Source organism: Amblyomma maculatum, chromosome 4 (genome assembly GCF_055883805.1).
Source record: "Amblyomma maculatum isolate TAMU_Amacu chromosome 4, ASM5588380v1, whole genome shotgun sequence".
Lineage (NCBI taxonomy): Eukaryota > Metazoa > Arthropoda > Arachnida > Ixodida > Ixodidae > Amblyomma > Amblyomma maculatum.
In genome coordinates, this window is record NC_139347.1 from 162,812,960 (window position 1) to 162,835,859 (window position 22,900).

The window sequence follows — 22,900 nt, forward strand, 5'->3', positions numbered from 1 at the left end:
TCCTAAGTTGGAGCCTTGAGGCACTCCCGAAGATGATAGAAATTCGTTGGACACACAGCCGGAAAATCGGACCATGTTACAGCGGCTGCCAAGGTAGCTTTTGAGCCACCTACAGTACATGGGGCAAAGTCCGTATCTTTCCATCTTCATCAGAAGTACCTCATGGGAAACCGTATCGAAAGCTTTAGTCATGTCAAAGTAGACTGCGTCTACCTGACCGCGATTAAATACATGTGAGCCAGTATAATCAAGAAAGCTGCATAAATTCGTTTCCACAGGTCGATCTTTTAAAAACCCGTGCTGCAGAATTGAGATCTTCTGCTTGAAGTATGAGCCCATGCGTTCGTACATAACCATTTCAAAAACTTTCGCAAAAGAACAAATCAGTGACACAGGCCGAAAGTTGTTCACATCACAAGCATCGCCAGACTTGAATACAGAAACAACTACTGACAATTTCCAATGACAAGAAAAAACACCAGTTCGCAATGATTAGTTGAACAAATGTGCTAAAACAGGGCCAAAAATGTCAGCGCATCCTTTGATTACGAAGCTGGGAATTTCATCAACTCCTGTTGAAAGTTTTGGCTTAAGTTTCTGAATCGCCAAAAGAACCTCATGCTCGGTAACATTATCATAAGCCAAACAGTCAGCGCTGTCTTCAGAAGTGATAAGAGCTGGTGCGTTATCATGGCGCACAAAACAAGAGCTGAAGTGATCAGCAAAAGCTCGGCACACATCTTGAGGTTTAAAACAGATACCATCGAGCGTCTTTATCGCAGCAGCACTAACCTTATCATTTCGTTGCTTGCGCACAAAATCCCAAAAACTGTTTGGTTCCTTTTTGAAGTTCTGTTCAAGAAGTTTGTGGTACTCGGCTTCATCACGTGCAATCAGTTTTTACACAATTTTTCTGCACAATGAATATCTTTAGTACCAATACTCACTTTCTGATTTCACGTAGAGTTTATGAAACTTCTGTTTTTTCTTCAAGTAATGTCTCAAATCGCGCGAGAACCAGCAAGGAAATCTACACTTCTTCGATTTACGGCGTGGTATACATGTTTTCATTATGCCCTGTACAACTGATGTAAGTAGCTCGACGCCTGTGTTTACATCATCAATCTCAAGCAATTCAGACCAATCGTAGGCCTGAAGATCATTGTACAGCTTCAGGTAATTGCCATACGCGTATCTAAATTTTTCTGGCACCATCTCACGCACTGGACGAAAAGACAAAAAGAACGACAAGGTAAACGGTCAATGATATTTGTCTATCAGAACAAGAGGATCGCGCACCGCTTGCACGCCGAAAAGAGGCACATTAGATAGAATTAGGTCTAAAATGTTTCCAGCACAGTTCTTCATTGCATTGCATTGATGTAACCACAGAAATTACTAAAATCAATTAAACATTCGGCTTTTTCTCGAGTTGCTGTGCAGTCACTAGTGACCAAACCAGTGGACCAATCGACCTTAGGAAGATTAAAGTCTCCGTAAATGTGAACCTTGTATTTTGAAAAATCGATTTTTTTCCCCAATATCTAAGAAATGATCGGTAAAAACGTTAGGAGCAGAATTTGGCGGAAAGTAGTAACAACCAACTAGATAGTGCGATTTGTCACACGTTGGAATTTCCAACCACACACATTCTTCGTATGTCTCCAGCTCTGGTCTCCTAAACGCATTTAGCAAAGAACGGCAGGCTATCAGAACTCCGCCCCCGTATTTAATCTTGCCAGAATAGACCCTGTCGGCCCTGAAGACAGCATACTCATCTGTGAAATAAGACGCACTTGAACATGATGAGTTTAGCCACGTTTCTGTCAGGCATATAATGTCATACTCACATTCGTATGCATTCGCGAAGAGAGCTTCCGTTTTAGTTCGCAGCCCTCTCGTGTTTTGGTAATACAGCTTAATTTCCTGTGCCATTTTCGGATGTAGTTAGAGCACCGTTAGGGTCATCTTGTGCTGATGGTGCCTCGAAAGAAGATGATACTCTGTTGAAGTCACTGATTACATTATTGGAGTATACGTTGATCTAGCTCTTCGTGCTCCAAATTACAAATGCAAATGTAGTCGAAAAGGGGTTTAACAAAAACGAGGGAACAGATATATTTCCCTGGGTTACATCAAAACTGCGTTAAATCAAACCGCCCCGAAGCAGCGGCATAGGTCACTCAGTCCCTTTCACCACTCCCACTCCGACCGAAACGGCTGAGTACCCTGAGATTCTTGAGAGCGGCGCAACAGCGGAGCAGAGCTCTCTAAAGAGTTCGAGGCGGACCAGGACAGGGCCTGCGCGGCTTTCGACCGTCGTCCGAAGATGCGTGAAGCCTCTTCCTCCAATAAAAATTTGATGAATGCAACGCATACAGGCCATGAACTTTATATCGGTTCATAACTGAGGCCACACCTTTGCAGGTATACGCAATCAATGTTACTGACAGGCATATAAATATTCCGAAACAGGCCCCTTTCGAGAAAGTGCCCGACAATGTGGCAATGGCAGATATACGATTCACTGACATCGTGAGTTAGCCTCCGCATTAAATACCTTCTTTTTCTCGAGTCCTGCTAAACATTGTCTCAATTTCTCCTGATCTCAAGAGCATGTGCGCATCTATTTGGCAGTCTTTGCGAAGCCTCCGTTTGAATAATTTACGTCGCTGTTCAAAGCATACGCGCATTTTTCCCGCGTGTCTATTGGCTAAAGTTGTGAGCCAACTCAGGGAATTTATATATGAATCAAGGCACATGGTTCGCACAAGGAGGAAAGTGCTTTAGCTAGTGTGCGGTAGAAAGCTCTGTTTTTATAGCATCACAATTTATAGCTTCTTGAAACACTTAAACAATGAAGTCCCATGGCACAGATTCACATTTTTCTGGCGCAAGTCGCGCTCACTTTTGGTGGCGAGAATTGTAGCCCTCAAAAACAGTACGAAACGAATGCGACATCATGCATCGCTTCGATAGCAGTCTAAGATATTTACGTACTATTTTGTGCATGTTCGTTGTACGTGCTTGCAGTCTGCTAGTAGGCGGCAGCAAGCACCGGGGTTCTTTTAGCGCTCAAACATTCAGTATTAGCTGCTGCAAAGCACTGCCTTCAAAAAACGACTCTCAGAGAATTGATCATGGCGGTGATAGCACAATTATCTAAGCATTGTATTTCGGCAAGCAGGCACACTCGAGCGCGCAGCAGACAAGGCAAGAGCGCATTCGACAGTAATTGCCACGAACGATAGATGAAGCTAAAATGGGCTGGTTACAATAAGCAGCAAATGCTCCGGGGTTCCCTTCCAACAATGATTTGTCAGTACCTGAAACAACACGAATGCAGTCGAAAACTAGACGACCCAACATGTGCGAATACAGCCGCGGATTGCGTTTCCAAACGAGCAATGGTGCGACCTTGATCCTAGTCCGGCAGCGGCGCGTAGGGATGATATCCCGCGCTAGCACCAACAGCCGGCTCCCTTTGTTCGCTCCTTTTCCCTTGCACAGAAAGCATAAAAAAGGCGCTCCCCGCGTTTTATAACGGCAAGTAGTACCATAGAATAAATTTTATATTATCCATATTGCACTGATGAGACGCAGTTACATGCTATTTATATCAGATGCGTAATCTTAATTGCTTGTAATTGGAGTGTTTAGGGTAGTTAGAATGTATTTTTCTACTGTAGGCAGTATAGCTTTTGTCAAGCCCACTAAATATGCTCCCACATATACTGGGCCTAGAGCGCTGTCCTCGTGTAAGTGCTAAATCACTCATGGCTTGCACTTTCTTGCAGTCTCGTCATTTTATAGTCTCCTCCTTCAGCGACTGACGCCCCATGGAAGGATTTCGTTGTATCCACCATCCGAAAGCAGTTTCCTCCTCTTTTCTACTCTCTTCGCTTTCCAAATTACCCTCATCTGTCTAGTTTCGTTAGTAAGCACTCTGGGGCAGCGGGTTCCTCACCATTGCCATACTTCCCTCCTGAGATGACGGCAAAGGAACCACCATACTCTCAATCAGCCCCCTGAAAACAATCGTCCGCGCACACATTCCTCCGCTCCCGTCATGCAGTCCCCATTATACGGTAACGGGCTTCTTGACAAATTCTCTGGTTACATACTAGAACGTCTAGTACCACTTGAATGAAGCGAAACTGAGGCAACAGGTGTTTAAAGCTGGTACGGTAATAAAGTGCATTTCGCAATTTCGCAATATAATAACGACACTAGTAACAAGGGTAATATTCTACTGCAGATTGCACCTGTCGCTGGTGAGTTCTTAAAAAATAATGTCTTTGCAGCCACGACAAGGACACGTTATAGCACAAGATACCTCCCACCTTATGGTAAAATGGAAGGATGACTTAAAGTTGCGCATTTCACTTTCCAGGCATTACCAGCACCTTTTACGTGAACTCTTAAAAAGCTCATAGGCAGGTAGCTCTAATATTCTCTGATTTGTTTTTAATTTTTCGCGGAGAAGCATGAGGAAACAGGATTTCAACGCTTATTATGTACAACTATGGCAGTGTAGCCTGTAGGTTTTAAAACTATCCATAATTTTTTGTGTGGTAGTATGCGGCTCACCTGGAGCTGGGAGCCGGTCTTTCCTGCTGACTGGGACCAGAACTCGAGGCACCTGGGCGCTCTCAGGCCCTGCCACTTTGGGCTTGTCAGTTCGGCCCCAGCCTTTGAAGAAGCCGTTTGGGTAGCTGTTATGACGTAAACTGCAAGAGAAACAAACAAATATGTTTCATAGATCATTCGATTCTTACTTCCATAATGTTCAGAAAGTAACAATGTTACATCCTATGGGCGGAAATCGCTACTGGCCACTGTCCAGAAATTGATTTCATGTAGACGGGTGAAGCATTGCTGAAAGTGGTGCTCCAAAGGCTGTCCGAAACGCACTCCAACCGAATGAACTGCTGAGTTTGCCAGTGCTAGGTAAATCGTCCGAAGTGCGCTGAAGCAGGTCCTAGGGTCGTTACAGGGCGCCGCAAGCGCTACCATAGAAGGTAGTACCCAAGGCAAAAACCTACTGTCATCTTTCAAACAAAGCCACACTTTAGAGTGCCTGAATGTCAAACTTCAAGACAAAACACAAATTCACGTGACGAAAGGAAAAATACTTTACTCAGAAGTGTTACGTGGCAAGAAATCTTCGTCACACCTTATGTATTTCTTTTTTCTTTTTAGCAACTTATTGCTAAAGTTGAGAGGCATGAGTCAGCAGCTTCGGCTGCCTGCTGCTAGCGCCTAGCGTTTATATACTAGAATTAGAAGGTTGGTAAACCTAAGCTAGCTTAACAAAAAGGGGGAGCGGCACGACACAGGTGGTTTCTTTTCTTTTTTCTTTACAGTTTTTAAAAACGATGGGATATGGTTCGCTTCGTATTTAGCGAGCTCTGTAAACTTAAATTGTGGTCGAAAACAACAAAAGACAATCATAGTGTTGAAACCATAATAACCATTACCATCATCAGTCCAGTTCAGTCGTTCAGTCATGTCCGACTCTTCGTGACCCTATGGACCATGTCACGCCACGCTTTCCGGTCTCTCACTATCTTCTTAACATCACATAACTTCATCTGCAGCGCCTCGAGGATGCCATCTAACCATCGCGTTCGCTGCCTATTCCTTCTCCGGCGACCCTCAGCCTTTCCCAACATCAAATCTTTCTCGAGCGACTCCTCTCTTCTAATCAGATGGCCAAAGTAGCTGAGTTTTAACTTTAGAATTTGACCCTCCAATGAGCAGTCAGGGTTTATGGTCGACAATATCGACTGATTTGAACTTTTGGCAGTCCAAGGAGCTCTCAAGAGTCTCCGCCAGCACTACAATTTAAACGCGTCAATTCTTTGGCGGTCAGCCTTCTCCTCCAACTCCAACTCGGCGGTCAGTCCAATTCTCGTATCCATACATCACAACTGGAAAGACTATAGCACGAGATACGGATAGTGGTTGGCAGACTAACGTCTGTGCTCTTTACTAAGCAGTCAAGGCTAACCATGGCGCTCTTTTCCAGAAGCATGCGTCTCCTAATTTCATGGCTGCAGTCTCCTTTCGGGGTAACCTTGGAGCCCAAGAAGAGAAAATCTGTCACAGCTTCCACTTCTTGTCCCTTGATGCTCTCGAACTTGATAGGGCAAGACGCCATGATCTTTGTCTTTTTATTGTTCAGTTTAAGCCCAAACGTCTCACTCTCTTCTTGTACGCGCATCAGAAGTCTCTTGAGTTCCACTTCACTTTCTGCCATTAAAGTGGTATCATCCGCATATCTAAGGTTGTGATACGTTTTCCAGCAATTTTCACTCCAGCTGAAGACTCATCCAGACCGGCCTTCTTCATGATGCACTGTGCATATAGGTTAAACAGGCAGGGCGATAGTATGCAACCTTGTCTCATTCCTTTCTCAATCGGAAATCAATCAGTAAGACCATGCCCAGTTCTGACTGTGGCCTCTGGCACTTCATACAGGTTCCTGGGGAGACAGATGAGGTGAATTGAAACTCCCATCTCTTGGAGAGCTTGCCACAATCTGCTGTCATCTACGCAGTCAAACGCTTTCGCATAATCAATAAAGCAGGAGTAGATGGGTTTCTGGAACTCTCTTGTTTTTTGCATGATCCAGCGAAGATTGGCAATCTGGTCTCTAGTTCCTCTGCCCTTGTGAAACCCAGCTTGCACGTTCGGAAGCTCTCGATCCACATACTGCTGCAGCCTACCTTGGAGGATTTTCAACATCACCTTGCTAGCATGCAAAATAAGCGCGATCGTGGTGTAGTTGGAACAATCTCTGGCACTGCCTTTCTTTGGAATGGGGATGTAAACTCACCTCCTCCAATCCTGTGGCCACTGCAGGGTTGTCCAAATCTTCTGACATAATGTATGCAGAATGTTATAAGCGTCATGGTTAAGGTTTTGAAGCAACTCAGCTGGAATGCCATCAATTCCGCTAGCTTTGTTCTTAGCAAGGCTGACTGAGGCTCATTTAACTTCACTCTTCAGGATGTCCGGCTCGAGATCAGTAATCAAAACCGTCTTATGTCGAGTTTGCACATCTGGATACTTCTTGTACAGTTCTTCTGTGTATTCCTGCCACCTCTTCTTTATCTATGAGACTTCAGTGAGGTCCTTGCCTCGTTTGTCCTTTATCATGCCCAGCTAAGCACAGAAGCTTCCTTTGATATCTTTGATTGTCTTATACAAAGCTCTTGTGTTCTTTAATTGATTGTTGTCCTCAACTGCTTGACACTGCATGTTCAGAAAGGCATTCTTATCTCTCCTTGCTATTTTCTGAAAATCCGCATTGAGAACCTTGTATCTTTCTCTTTCCCCATAACTTTTTCCATCCTACTTTCCTCAGCTATTTGCAAAGCCTCTTAAGATAACCAGTTTGCTTTCTTGCATTTCGTTTGCTTTGGAACTACCTTAGTAGCAACTTCTTGTATTATGTCACGAACATGAGTCCACATCTCTTAAGGCTCTCTGTCTTCTAGATCTAATTCTTGAAATCTATTCCTCACTTCCACAGCATATTCTGATGGAATTTGATTCAGATCATACCTGAACGGCCTTCTAGTTTTCCTCGTTTTGCTCAATCGATGCTTAATTTTGGCAACCAGAAGCTGATGATCGGTGCCACAATCGTCCCCAGGGCTTGTTTTTACTGCTTGTATAGCGCTTCTCCATCTCTGCCGGCAAAGAATATAATCGATCTGATTCCTGTACAGACCGCCCGGTGAAGTCCGTGTCTACAGGCTCCTCTTGTGCTGTTGAAAATGAGTATTCGCTATGATCAGGTTGTTTTCTTGACAACACTCTACTAGCCTTTGCCCAGCTTCATTTTGCTCACCAAGACCGAACTTGCCTGTAATTCCGGATATTTCTTCACAGCCCACCTTAGCATTCCAGTCTGCTATAAGAAAAATAATAATAGACATAATGGTCGCCGGAATTAATTCCTCCCATTCCGTTCCACTTGAGCTCAATGATACCCAAGATATCAATGTTCAATCTGTCCATCATAACTGATCAAAATAGAGACATAAATTTAAATATGCAGCCTTTATGTTACCTGCTTTTGTATTTGTTCCCTTTTACAATGCCTCAGAGAAAGCTAAAGCAAAAAGTTAGCGATTCGAAAAAGTAGCGAGGTGACGCTTTTGAATTTCTCTCTCCACTTGTACTTTTTTGCGCATTCTTCTTCCAAAGTGACTATGAAAGTTATTTCCCTCTCTCTCTGATTTGCTGCGCTTGCTTCCCATAGCAGGTGGGCAAAGACTTGATAAAATTGCGGGCACTTTTAGCCTTTATATCACTCCTGACGCTTTCTCTCTAAGAAGAGACAACACCTGGCGCCACTTTCCAGTGTACCAAAAAAAATGCAACAAACATGAGCAAATGCGAAATCAGCTACACCACGCGTAAAACTAAACTCTTCACATCAGGAGCATGAAACTGACCCTAGACAAAACAGCAATGCATTCAGTGATAGGATATGGCGATAATGTCTTCTTATAGTACAAGGGCAAGCTTTGGCAAAAGGGTGTTTTGTTTGTTGATTTCATTACCAATTGCACTAGCATTTGTCCATGGTAAGCTGAATAGAACGTCAAAAAAACTTTTTACGCATTGTATTGCCGACATACGCGGCAGGGCACTATAGGGACCCAATTATGCAGTTATTGAAGGATAGGCATTAAGAGCTTGCACAAGGCACGAACCTCGCATATTATTAATTTAGTTAATAAACTAAATGTTACAAGCCCTACCACTAGATTGAAACATTGAGACGCAAATTAAACCCCTGATTGTAGAAAATGTGCAACATTTTTTTTATAAAAAGAGTAAAGGTCGTATTAATAATAATGGTCACTCTAATTTGTTTAGTGGTTTGATAAGGTCAAAATGTAAATGTGTGAAAAGGATTTTAGGATTTGATGACAAAACATTGCAGAGGTACTAGGAAGTTAGTGCTTAAGAGTGCGCATTCTTACGACCTTAATATTAACACTTCTGAAAGAAAATCACGGCCGCTTCTTGGTGCAGACACTCATGTGTGAGCGCTCTAGGCACGCCAAAAAACCTGGTTTTCTTTTAGGAATAAAGCGATAGGAAATAAGTCTACATACCAGAATCGACTGGTCCCGAACGTCTTTCTGCGAGTGCAGATATGTTTTGTTTCTCTAGTCGCTGCCAGCCCCCCTGTGCATTCCAAGTGCACGAGTCGAACTCAAAGTCACAGTACCCTGCGGTGAAACGAACATCTTATGCCTGAGAAAATCTAACGTGGTAAATTCAAGTATTAAAAAAGCAATGGAGGTTCAGAGGCAAGAACAAAGAGAAAGCAACTAGAGCAAGCTATAAATTTTCTGTTTCCTTAGAACCCATGAATTCTTGCGCGTCAAAAAGAGAAAGAAATATTTCAAGGGACAGCGCTATTTTTTGTCTACGATTCACATTATCTGCACATTAGGCATAAGCCTAATACGTAGATAATGTGACACGTAGTTTCACCAAGTAGAACGTAAGCAAACCTTATCTTGAAGGCGTGTATTCAGGCCGCAGCTGATCACCAATTTCTTGCAGATAGTCTGAGCTTGATTTCATTTATTGTTTATGCTCTAAAACATCTCTGTGAGACTATCTAGACAAAAGCGGGGGCAATTCTTGGTAGACGCCGATGCTTCGCTAAGGTTATTCGAATATAATAAGTGAGATGCGGCTTCGTATTCAGGAAACAATGGGAAACAGATAATTTTCCTCTTTGATAAAGATAGGTTTAAATTTTCTTCTATCGCTCTCGGTGGGTTTTCGAGCTTGATCCTTGCAGGTGTACTTCTATGATGCATGGTTATATTACTAGATTTTTGGGGGGTTCATTTCGGATGAGGGGCATTGATTGGGGAGTTTAATAGACTGGTACTACGCTATTGCGGCTGCAGAATAAAAACTCCGTTCGCATGAATGGCTTTCGCTATTTCTAGATAATAGGTCTTTGATGACTAGAAATGCGGTGCATAAAAAATGCACGAATATTAAAAAAAACTATCTACGGCGAAGCTTAAGCTTGGCCTTACTAGTACATACGAACCTACGAACCGCATTTAATACTGCCTTTTTATTCCTTTAATACGTCTATTTCTGCCCCGCCGTGGTTTCGCAGTGGTTAGGGCGCTCGACTACTCTGCCCAAGGATGCGGGATTAAATCCCAGCTGCAGCGGCCGCTTCTTCATGGAGGCAAAAAACAAGGCGTCCGTATACTGTGCGATGTCAGTGTAGTGCCAGCTCAAACACTACATCAAGCAGCACGTACTGATTGCTTGATATATAATTATTTCTCGGCCATAATCTATACTTTCGCCCAGCTGAAAGCTGACGCTGAACTACACAGCTAGCGTAACAGTAACCTCGCTGCAAGTAATGCACCGTTAGCAGCGAAATGTATCCAAACTCCATAGACAAGCACAGTAAATTGTAGCCTAACAGTAAGAGATGCCTTTTTATCCACACCACAGCCAGGAATCCATATTTAAAATTTTGTGAATATGTTTCGATTTGAAATCATAAGCATCTGACGAGGAAAGAAAGGCTATATCTACAGCGTGCTTTGTTGTGCTATTAATGAAATGCGTACACTTCGCTGCCAGAGTAACAAGAGTATTCCGGCTCCTCAATATTTTCGACTTTCTAAATAAAAAAAATTTGAGGAACGCTTCACATTGTCACATGCTATTTTATAGTGTAAAGCATACCAAGAGCTCTACCCAGAATAGCGGTTTTAAATCGAAACCTCTCGAGATTTGTCTTCCTTTTTAAATGATTTGCCTCTCGCTATATATCATAGCGGCAACAGTAACAAGACGTATAATTTGAAGGCGATGTAGTCTGCCAAGAAACCCATTGCGTGCCTTACCCACATGCCCAGCTAGTACATTGTTAAGGGCCGTCATTTTTAACTCATTGTCTACCGTCCAGCTTCGTCCTACATATTTACGAAGAATGTCAGCCTTCAAGCGCGGCAATTTCATGTCAGCATGAAGCGTAGTAATGCTCACCTTCTCCGTCCGTCAATACGTCGCACGGCCCAGGTGTTAACGTAAGAGAGCTGAGAGCCACTACAACTGCCGATCTCATAGATGGCGCATTAGTGGCATTGAAGGTAAGCTGCACGAGCGAAAAATATGGCAATGTGGTCATCAGTTTCTTCGTCTTCCCTATGCTAGTTAACACAGGCAAATCCTTATTCGTATAGCACTGCACTAAGCGTATTAAAAACATCCAATAGCTACTGCACCCCACACCTGCAGCGATAGGGCTTTTCTTCAAAGAGGCCGTGCTCCGAAGCGTTTACTATATGGCGGTATTTGTCATTAGCGGCACGACCGCTATCGTAAGCTATGAAATCTCTGCTTATTGCTTAAAAATTTTTCTTTTGATTAGGTAAGGAAGAAAGAAATGAGGAAAGAGGAAAAGATGTTTATCGCCTGAGCATATGTTTCTGAGATATTCTCACCGAATAATTAATTGTACGGTTTATAAATGCCTGTTTATATATATATATATATATATATATATATATATATATATATATATATATATATATATATATATATATATATATATATATATATATATATATATATATATATATATATATATATATATATATATATATACATATGTATATATATATATTTATATATATATGCAATGACTGGGTACGCGCTGCGCACGTGGGTTGCGCAGCAAGGTGGACATTTTGTACCTCGCAGGTTGCAAGAATTACGCGATTAGTTATTTAAAATCAGTAATGAAATTTATATTCTTTATTTTAGAGGCAATATTATCTTGTGGAATAGAAGGCTGCCAGTTTTAAAACTTAGATCTTTATTTAGAATTTACTAGTCGCAACGAGACTGTCTAAAACATTCGTCTGAGGACTTGCGTCACTTGCCCGTGGTATTTCACGTCGCTGCTCGTGGTATGTTGTCTAAATCGCGTAACTATTCCTCCATTGTCAAAATACAGAATCAATATTTACGCACACATAATTTGCGCATACATATGTTTAATCAAAAATAGGGTTAAAATTTCCGAAGTCTGCCAGCCCAATAAAACCAACCGGCACCCTTTAAGCGGCGCCGCACCTTCGCGGCAAAAATTCTGTGGTCCCCCTTTGGTAAAACTAAAATGTAAATATGGATGATTTACACTTTGAATTTCCTCATTGTCGTGTCACAGGTTGATCTATTGCTGAACCAGAGGATACTGGCTCGAACCCGGTTAAGCCACCCTAGTTTCTAGTAGGCGAAAAGTGAGATGCCCCATTACTATACGATGTCAGGGCATGTTAAAGAACATCACACAGTCTAAAGCTCTCTGCATCCCTCCACTAAGACGGGCCTAAGAGCTCGTTTCACTGTGAGACATAAAACCGTAAATGGTATAGCACATCTGTAAATTTTGAATTGCTGACATGAGGAATGATGTGTAATTTCAGAAGTTGTGGATCGTCTAAAATAACTTGACTGTCTGGGTGAACAAACCGTTCACGCAAGGCTGATTTTGTATCAACCTAGAGAGACATGCCATACAATAAGGATGATAGCACGTAAAAGTGGTGCTGATTCAGCGTGCTTTAGCACGTCTCTCAGAATACAATCATCGTTTCTGTAAGCTTCCTTCCGTGGTGTGGCTTTGCATGACAGCCTGAGAGTTTTGCACTACTAACGGTTCTAGCGATAGCTTTCTTTCATGAGCAGTAAGTAGAGCTGCATTAATAGTGTCTTGGTGGGAAATTTGTCATAGCTGTTTTCTTTGGGAGCCATTTCGGGAGATAACTTGGGAGATGTCACTTTGTTACTGCCACTAAAACTTACAAACGTGAATAATTTGTTCGAACAATTATGGATTTCGAGAAGGCAAACAAAACACTGCAATCTAGGCCACGCGGCACTGAACAGACCTCAATTCGTCACCCTGTCCGTATTTTTGAAAACCTTTCTTTTTTGCACTTAGCTGAATCCCCTTTTATGCACAAAAAAAAAACACGTATTTCTAAATTACCTCACACACTGCGCACTCGGCTACACAGGTGTGTTAACAAAACATTTACCTCTTATCAGTGCTTGGGGAATAAATACCTTGTTGTGCGCCCCGTCGAGGTGCACTGTCCTGCGCACGTTGTACCATCGATCCGCCGTGGTACGGCCTCTTTGGACGAATAGCAACGAAGAGGCCCACTTATTTTTTCTTTCTGAGTCCGGTTTCGCAGCACTTAGTGAGAGACTGGCACCTCGACCGGCGAACATGTGGTACCAGAAAGAGAAGCATGAAGGTTCACTCTGTGCTGGGACAGCTGCAGACTGCAGTAGAACGGTTCCTCCGGCGCGCGCCAAGTTTCTGCCAGTTATGTACACTTTGCCACCTGCGCCAATGTCGAAGAAAGAAGCAGTTTGCGTTTTGAGGCCAATTGCAGCTGGAACGTCTATGCATGCTAGCCTTCTTTCCCCGTGGCTGCTTTTCGCAAAGCATGTGGAAGCCATTACATAGCACGTTAATATATTTGAGCTGATTTATCAGCTGTGCTTGGCACTGAACTCAAAATAAGAGCCCGAGGCAAAGGAGGTGGAATATTTTAGTGCACCTTTAGGGAGTGAGTCCTATTACGTCTGTTTCTTGAACAGTCCGCATTTTCTTTGCGTTCTCGTCAGAGGAACATTACTGCAGGCATTGATATCCGTTATCACAACATCGAAGGCAATAGGCGCGCATTGTGAAAGTCAATCCCAGCAATGCTTCGCAAATAGCATTGGCGACCAAGCGAACCCAACTACAAATTTAACTCACCTCAGCTAGAAGTTTAGAACCGTAAGCAGCGCTGAAGTACTTTCGGGAGCACAATTATTTTCTAGTCTACCAAAAATATAATCCCGAAAAGTATTAGTGTCCTTAAGCTCTTGCGCTCCGAGCCAATTGCTCACTTGCAGAAATTTATTCATACAAGGAAAGCGAAACTATCTTCCTGAGCTGCAGACTGCCAGGAAATGCAACCTCCCCAGACCACGAAAGCTGCGTATTCGAACCCTGCTAGAACAAACTTCGTTTAATATTTTTTTTCCATCAGAAAAGTATTTACAATTCCCCGTGAGGTCAACGTCAAAAGCAGAGGAACAAACTTCTGGTCGGAACGATGCACTTTCCAGGGTGCTTCCTCTTCAACAAATATGTGCTGATTGGAACTTAGTTTAAAGATGTATTTGAGATAGGTAAAATATGCATCGCCACCTATTTGCCCCCTTTCGCTGGTCCCCGCTGCTTTGTTTCTTTGAAAACCTTCACTGCAACTGATGTGTGCTCCTACTGAACACTTATTCTTTTGTGCACTATAATATATTGAATGCCTTAATAACACCTGCTTTTGAAGGATTGGCATGGAGAGAGATGGGGATGCCATCAGTGACGCGTGTTGGTGCAGCCGGGCAGAGGGGGCTGTCGCGGTGCACACGTCCACGTCCGTCGACTATGCTGGTAAACGCCCGGCAGCTAGTTTACACTGGTAATTTTTTGGATACAAAATTAATTTTTCTTGCACGGTAATTTGCTATGCATTTGCGGCTGCCACCTGTAGAGAGAGCCAGAATATTGGTTGTTGTTGTGGCAGCAGGTTGGTGTAATGTGGGATATAGTGGCTAAGGGTACACACCTATACAGTCGGTATTTCTATCTTAAATCAACCACACTCATCCCGTAGGCAAGTCTGCAGTGAGATCGGCTGCTCTTTTCTGATTCATGCTTGTGCTGAAATTGTGTAGGAGACAGGAACTCTATCGAGGGCAGGACCTTCTTCTCTGTCGGTGTTGTAATAGCGTCGTGCGCTGCATAGCTATCTGGTCAAAGCAAATGTGCGGAGTCTACACTGCTATATCATTTGCGAGTATATAATGGCATGCAATATCCCTCCTTTCAGATTAAATCAAATGAAGTCTGAAGCAAAACATAAAATACAAAATACCGCAGTGGGACCAAGAAGATCGTGGTGAAAAATTAGCGTCTTTTTCGGTCCAGCCTATGTATTAATCTCATTCTTTACCTACCTGCATCGTTATAATTAGGCCCAAAGTTTAATCCGTGTCGGTTGCTTTGATAAATTTATTGAAAACGTCACAAAATAACACCTATCAGGTTTAATTAAATAGGTACTTCAAGTATTGTAAGGTGACCACTGAATGCAGCAGATGCATTTACTTCCCAGCAAGCTGATCAGTATGTATGCCTTAAATATATAAAACGAAGGTGGCTAAGTTTCCCTTTCACTCCAGAAAAGATCAGTGTGTTCGGGTTCAGCGTTCCTGAGCATGTTCGGGTTCAGCGTTCCTGACCAAAAGGCTGATGAAGTCCTTAAGCATGAAATTGTCCACGTCACTGATTGAGATCCGCCACCATCGTGGTATATTTCGTATTTCAAAGCTTTCTTGATTTTGGAAAATTCGGTACTGAATCTCGCTCCTGAGAAACAGACCCATCTGGGTCAGAAATATTGGGTCATAATAAATAGTTTTCGATTGGCGCAAGCGTTTTTTCAAACTTCAATATTTGGCAGGATCGTAAGCACTTCGCGAGGAATGGCATTTTTTCGGAACACAAAATGCATGTGCTGCCGCATAATATAGTGGTCCTCCAAATAAGTTCAATCCTCCAAATAAGTTGGGCTGGCTGGTTTGAAACAAAGCGCAGGTGCAAGCTTTCATCTTCTCCCAGATCATTTAGGGCAACCATCAGCAGTAGCAGCAGTAGCAGTCCACTAAATGTGATGGACTGAGGAGGTGTGACCCGAGGTTTTATTGGTGCCTTCTCCAATGACATTGCAATGAAATTGACGACTAAATATGAAGCTCGCACCACAGCGCTAGTCGAAAACAATTAGCCGAATCAGGTGACCAAACTCTTGTACAACAAACACATTTTTGGTCTGTACGTGTTGTCCATTGAGACATTGTTTTGGCCTATTTCGACTCAACAAAAGTTTCCTTCAACGGAGTGTTTTACGTACCCCGCCAGTTTCATTGTAGTGAGGTGGAAGGGTATTTTAAAACGGGAGCTATGACACCGTCCTACTATTCCTTACCTTTTGCATATTTGGGTGCCCAAGAAGGACCCAGCCCGGCGTCGAAAAACGTTCCAAAGTCCCATGCACTGGAAGGCACGCCAGATGACATCCAATGGCAGAGGTCAAACCGTAAGAAACTGCAGCTGAGCAGGTCCGCTGTATCAAGAAGCGTTTTGATAAGGTGGCTGACGAGTTAAACACTTCTGCACCTACGACTGACTTTATGAAAATAAAGATAAAATAACTGCAAAAACGCACCACACCAGTTCGTACGCGCAGAATCTGAGCCCAGCGGGTTCCAGTAGTCGGATTATTAAGAAAATGTAGCTGCCGTTAACGGAGATTGAATGCCGTGGAGGCTGCATTTAAAGAATGGCCAAATGCAGTGAGGATATTATGCAGTGCGATTTAGGTGACAGCTAAACCCAGATTAGAATAATGGCATTGTAGCCACAATTGGATCGCATTGTAACGGTGGCCTGTACCGCGCACAATGCTCGCATAACCAAGAGTGTTTTTACCATTATCATAAACTCATGACTGCCGACTATTACACCTAGACATTTGTAACCACCGCTAATGTACTTTGCTGAAAAAGAGCCTTTAGGGGAAACAAAAATATTAAATTGACTAAAATAAACTCACAACTCATATAATGGCTCTCCTATAGACCTTACGTAACACTGGGACGTAACGTCCCAAGTACCATACCATATTCACCATATGGCATACCGTATCACAACTTACCATAACTTGCACGCAGTAGTATCGGTACCTGGAGCCATTATGGTTAAAACACCTTAGTATTATCTTTATTTTATTTTGCATTCAGATGCTGTGCTCCTCTGCAGGCCAAACAGCGAGACAACCGGAGAAAATTCGAGGTTGAAATTGCAAATATATATGTTCTATAAAGTCCACTGAGTGGAGCAATTAATAAGGGTAGTAAAGCTTGTCCTACTGTGCCAAATAAAGGCAGCATACAACCGACGGTCTCGGCTGCGTTCTGAGAGAACGTTGTCATAGATCTCATGTTAACGCAACTGTCCGCTCAGTGGCGCACTCAAGTAGGTTGACAGTAAAAAGAAAGTAAAAATAGGCTGTTGAAAAATTCCGCAGAGCACAGTATGGTGATAGTAGCCGCGGGGCTAAACGATGTCCTAAATGGTGACGCTGCAGGAGTGGTGGAAAGTTTAGCTAAAGGAGTTGACGAGATCAGGGAGATAGCACAGCAAACGCAGATAGTTGTATGCACAGTACCAGAGGTGCTAGGATTGAACGGAAAGCTGGAAAAAGACGTGGTGACCGTTAATCAGGACATAAGAAAGTTAAGCCTGGAGAATCGTTTCGAAGTGGTTGAGGTAAACAGGGAGGTATATAAAGCAGGTTTTGGTAGGGCTTTTCAGCGAGATGGCATTCATTTTAACAGAAGGGTGGAAGCAGATATCGTCTGGCGCCTGGCAGGCAGGGCTGTAGCTGGCAGGCAGGGGGTCCGCGAGGACTCCGTGCACAGAGGTAGTTAGAAGTGACGCACAAGAAAGTGTAATAATTGAGGCTGAGCCCCCCAAAATCGCAAAGAGTAGGTTGAGAAAGAAAAGTACAAAAAAGAAATTTAACACTCGGATCAGCTACATAAACATGCAAGGAGGTAGAAAAAGAGCGAAATGGCTAGAGATAGAACAGCATTTGAAGGATGACAAAATAGGTGTGTACGCTCTTTGCCAGACTCATCTCAGGGATCTAGAAGATCCGCCGTTTATAGAAGGCTATGTGTGGGAAGGGTGCAACAGAACTAAAACGGAAAAAAAAAGGGTGGAGGGGTAGGTATGTTGATACACCAGGGAACAAAGTGGCAAAAAATTAAATCATCTTGTAAAGAACATATCTGGGTTTCAGGAACAATTGCCGGCATAAGGACATGGCTAGGGGTAGTTTATTTAGGAACAAGACATCAATGCAGGCAAGAAAACAAGGATCTTGTTGAATGTATCAGTGACGATATACGCCAGTTTGGAAACGGGGCCAATATTATTCTACTGGGGGACATGAATGGCCACATCGGCGATCTGGATGGATACACGAATTGTAACGGCAAGCTAATGCTAAATTTCTGTGAGCGACGCGATCTAGTTATAGTAAATAGAGACCCAAATGCGAAGGCCAAATCACGTGGGAATTCTGCAACAGGCAGACGACCATTGCCTACTGTCTAATGTCGCAGGGAACTGATAGCAAGGTCAAAAAAATGGAAATAGACGAAGAAGAGGAGGGGAGTATAGTTTGGGAAGTGATCATAAACGTATTAGTCTGCAGATGGGCCCTTGATGAAAAGAGAAATGGAACTTCGCCAAACGTAAACGCAAAATTAAACGACGATGAAGTAGCGCAGGTAGCAGCAGACATAGAGGAAGCAATAGAGAAAAGCCCCATATAAGGCTGGGATTATGAACAGGTAGAACTACTCATAAGGAGGAACATTAAGGAGGTTAAAGTAGGAAACCGTTGGAATGGAAAGAGGAAGCCACGGAGCTGGTGGAATAAGGAAATCAGGGAAGTTATTGAACAACGACGGGCTGCTTCAATTTAACACCGAGTGGCAAAGAAAGCATAGGTATCACAGGAGGAAATCGACCAAAAATGGGAATCATATCGACAAAAAATTTTGAGGTGCAGGCCCTCGTTCAAAGTAAAATAAAGCAGTCCACCCACCGCTGGATGACTGACATACACGATGCCTCTAGAAGCGGAGTAAGAAAATCCTGGAACCATATAAGCTGGCTAGTGAAAAAGAATCAAAGAAAGCAGGATCGGATTCAAGATAACGAGGGAAATTTTTTAAAGGGAGACATCGCAGTGAACTACATTACATCAGTTATAACCGAGTCGTTTTAGAGCGATGATAGGGTAATCTCCGCAAATCAGGAAACAACACAAGGTCAGTTCAGTTCAGTTAAGTCGTTCAGTCGTGTTCGACTCTTCGTGACCCTATGGACCATGTCACGCCACGCTTTCCGGTCTCTGACTATCTTCCTAACATCACATAACGTCATCTGCAGCGCCTTGAGGATGCCATCTAACCATCGCGTTCGCTGCCTACCCCTTCTCCGGTGACCCTAAACCTTTCCCAACATCAAATCTTTCTCCAGCGACTCCTCTCTTCTCATCAGATGACCAAAGTAGCTGAGCTTTAACTTTAGAATTTGACCCTCCAATGAGCAGTCAGGGTTTATGGTCGACAATATCGACTGATTTGATCTTCTGGCAGTCCAAGGAACTCTCAAGAGTCTCCGCCAGCACCACAATTCAAACGCGTCAATTCTTCGGCGGTCAGCCTTCTTCACAATCCACCTCTCGAATCCATACATCACAACTGGAAACCCATAGCACGAGTTATACGGATCTTGGTTGGCAGACTAATGTCTCTGCCCTTTACTAGGCGGTCAAGGCTAACCATGGCTCTCTTTCAAAGAAGCAGGGGTCTGTAGTAGCAAAGTACAAAGCAGCTTAGAACTGACCAATCTAAACTGGAAAACGGCAGAAAAAAGATTCCTAAAAACACATCTACAGTAATAAATGGAATTCCGATCAAGCTGATTAATGAACTTGGTACAAAAAGTAAGAAAACGTTGTTAAAAGCTTTGGAAACAGTCATAACGAATAAGCAAATTCCGGACATATGGTGGCAGAGTAAAATTAATTTGATTTATAAAGGTAAAGGAGAAAGGATGCACACAAAATCCTACAGGCCGATTACCATAACATCTGTTATGTACAGGTTGCCCATGCAGGCGGTGAAATTAAAGGTGCAAGCATGGGTAAGAAAGTAACAAGATACTCGGAGAACTTCAGAACGGCTTTAGAAATGATAGGCGCTTAGATGATAGCCTGTTCGTGCTTACCCAATGCATCGAAATATCTAGAGTGGAAAATAGACCTTTGTATTCGGCCTTCCAGGACATAAACGGGGCGTACGGCAACGTAAACAGGGAACTCATGTGGAACATATTAAAAGAAGAAGGTATTGGTTATGAGATAATAGAGCTCCTACAGGAAATATACCGGGATAACAAAGTTGAAATTACATGGGAAGGAATAAGAGGTACGGAAGATGTCAAAGTAGGCACAGGATTAAGACAAGGCTGTCCTCTATCACCGCTGCTGTTGATGCTTTATATGATAAACCTGGAACGGAGGATACAATAAAGTAACCTAGGTTTTAACCTGTTATATAGATTAGGTGGAAAGGCGGTAGAGCAGCGCCTCCCTGGTTTGATGTATACAGACAATATTATGCTGCTACTGAGAATCTGGAAGAATTGCAAACTCTAGTTAAGTATTGCGGAGACGAAGGGGACGCGCTAGGCTTCAGTTTTAGCGCAGTTAAGTCGGGTCTGGTGATTTTCAACGGCTCAAATGATCAGGGTCTTAAAATACAAGGCCATGAAATACCCAGAGTAGCAGAATATAAATATCTGGGGGTATGGGTAAACGAAGGATTGGCATACATTTGAAAGCATGAGCAATCACTTAAGGCCAAAGGGTGAAGAAATGCCGGGTTAATGAAGCGTAGGGCATTATGGGGATACAAGTATGAGGTTTTAAGGGGTATTTGGAAAGGAATTATGGTGCCCGGACTTACTTTTGGAATGGCGGTTTTGTGCCTAAAATCAGAGGTACAGTCGACATTAGAAATAAATCGGAGAGCCGTTTGACGATGAGCACTAGGTGGCCACGGCAAAACCACAAATGAGGTGGTAGAGAGAGATATGGGCTGGGCATCTTTTGAAGTACGGGAAGCTCAGAGTAAAATATGATATGAGGAACGCCTGAGGAAATTGGACAGTAACAGATGGGCAGCTAAAGTATTTAAATACCTATTCTTGAAAAGCGTTGACTCAAATTGGATGAAAAGAACTAGGAAACTAACTATTAAGTATGCTATGTCACAAGGACGGAGAAATAAAGAGCGTTAAGCAACAGGTAAAAACACAGAAGTTAAAAGTGAATAAATTCGATGGAAAAGAAAGAGAGTGTGGAATTATACCGAAAGTGGAAAATGCAGATCAGGAAGGAAGATTTCTTTGATAACTCAAGAGGCAGTGCCCTACTTTTTGAGGCTAGATCAGGGTGCCTTAGAACACGCAGCTACAAAACGAAATTTAACAATGAAGATGGCGCATATGCTGTATGTGGGAACTCCAGTGAAACAATTGACCATATTATACTTGAATGTAATGGTATCCATCCGGAACTTGATGCAGGCGCAGTCACTGTTCCTAAAGCTCTGGGGTTTAGAGATGCCAGTGGCCGGGTGAATAAACCGGCGGTGGAAGCTAGCAAAAAACGACTGGAAGATGGCTTAAAAGCAGAGAAGTGACATAATGTTAGTAATGTAGAAGCAAAAATTTAATAAATAGAATGAGTTAACCAATGTAAAGCAATAATTAAGATATAGGGAGAAAAATAAGCATGATAGCTACTGCTACCACCCCGTTACAAAGGGGACGCTCCTATATTCTATCCATTCATCCACAGTCTTGCTTCTTTATGTGTCTTACTTTCCTAAATTCTTCAGCATCACTCTCACCTGCAGATAAAGCTTCAGCGTCCTTGGGGGAAGGTTCGCACCGGTCGTGGTTACCGATGGCAATGTCGTCTAGAGCTACGTAGGCTGGTGTCGATGCGGGTCCGACGGTTGCCCGAAAGAGAACCTGGTGGCAAGATTTGCAGCTGCGTTAGAGGGGGTAACATTTTCCCAGAAGGTACGCTGAACTCTGAAGCATATGTACTCGGAACTGAGAGAAAATAGATTAAAGAATTTCAATTAGTCTCACCACGAGCAGTGGCTACCAACAAGCATAATTGTGGGCCAAGTTAAAAAAAAAAAAACATTATGTCTTTTTTTCTTTATAGCAGCATTTTTGAGGTGCCCATAATGTGGCGTATACGGGTATTATCTCCTGAAGAGCGTCTCGTGAAATAATGAGAACCTCGCTGACTATTAAACAATGTGCAAAAATAAAAACGATAGATATTAATAACATTAATATTATATTAATAAAATAATATTAATAAAACCAGATAACAGAAGGATAGAACAGTACATATATCGCCTTCATTGAGACTGGTATGATTCAATACACACTGTGAATGAATTAACCACCAGGTCATTACTCAAAACAATCGTGCAAGAAATTGTTTAGGTTATGGAAGTATAGAGGCCTCAAAAATTGACACGTATAAAGGTTATGAACGTTTTAAAATTGCTGCAATCTGAAAGGAATATTTTTTTTCTAGTTTACGGGCTTAGAGAGTAGAATTATAAACAAACTAGGACATTATATACCACCTGACATGTGAGGATGTGAAAACTGCCTGAGATTGTCGCGCCATGAGGCTGTTCAAAACATAATATGCGTCATGAATGCTGCCATGCGCGGACTGTATGACCGGCGTTACAATGTGCTGCCGTGTTTAACACTCTTTGGCGGATATGTACGCAGCTACAAAGATACGCGTACACAAATAGTCCTAAATGCAACTGAAAGCCATCGATAGTGGAAGATGATTTACGGAGACGCCACTGCCACCTAACACAGGTAAGCGTAGCAGGATTGATATGGTTATGAAGAGGTAGCACTTATCCAGTCGCGCTTCATCTCAGAAGCAGATATTGCAACCAACCCTTGTAATGGAAATTTGCTGTGCTGGCAGCTACTGACGTGCGGCCTTATCATATTCCGCGCACCGCACAGTGCGTTCAAGTGATTGTTTGTTTG

General features: G+C 42.8%; 1 protein-coding gene across 2 annotated transcripts in view; it reads right to left on the reverse strand.

The window, feature by feature from the left end:
* Positions 1-22,900, reverse strand: part of LOC146193389 (MAM and LDL-receptor class A domain-containing protein 1-like) — a 301,641-nt gene that overhangs the window by 178,678 nt on the left and 100,063 nt on the right. For both annotated transcript variants that reach the window (XM_084602739.1, XM_084602738.1), the window contains 6 exons: positions 21,709-21,832; positions 16,140-16,277; positions 13,156-13,439; positions 11,068-11,176; positions 9,141-9,257; positions 4,591-4,730 (listed from right to left, as the gene is read on the reverse strand). In XM_084602739.1, coding sequence (XP_084458865.1) covers positions 4,591-4,730; positions 9,141-9,257; positions 11,068-11,176; positions 13,156-13,439; positions 16,140-16,277; positions 21,709-21,832 — 912 coding nt within the window. The remainder of the gene's footprint in view (positions 1-4,590; positions 4,731-9,140; positions 9,258-11,067; positions 11,177-13,155; positions 13,440-16,139; positions 16,278-21,708; positions 21,833-22,900) is intronic.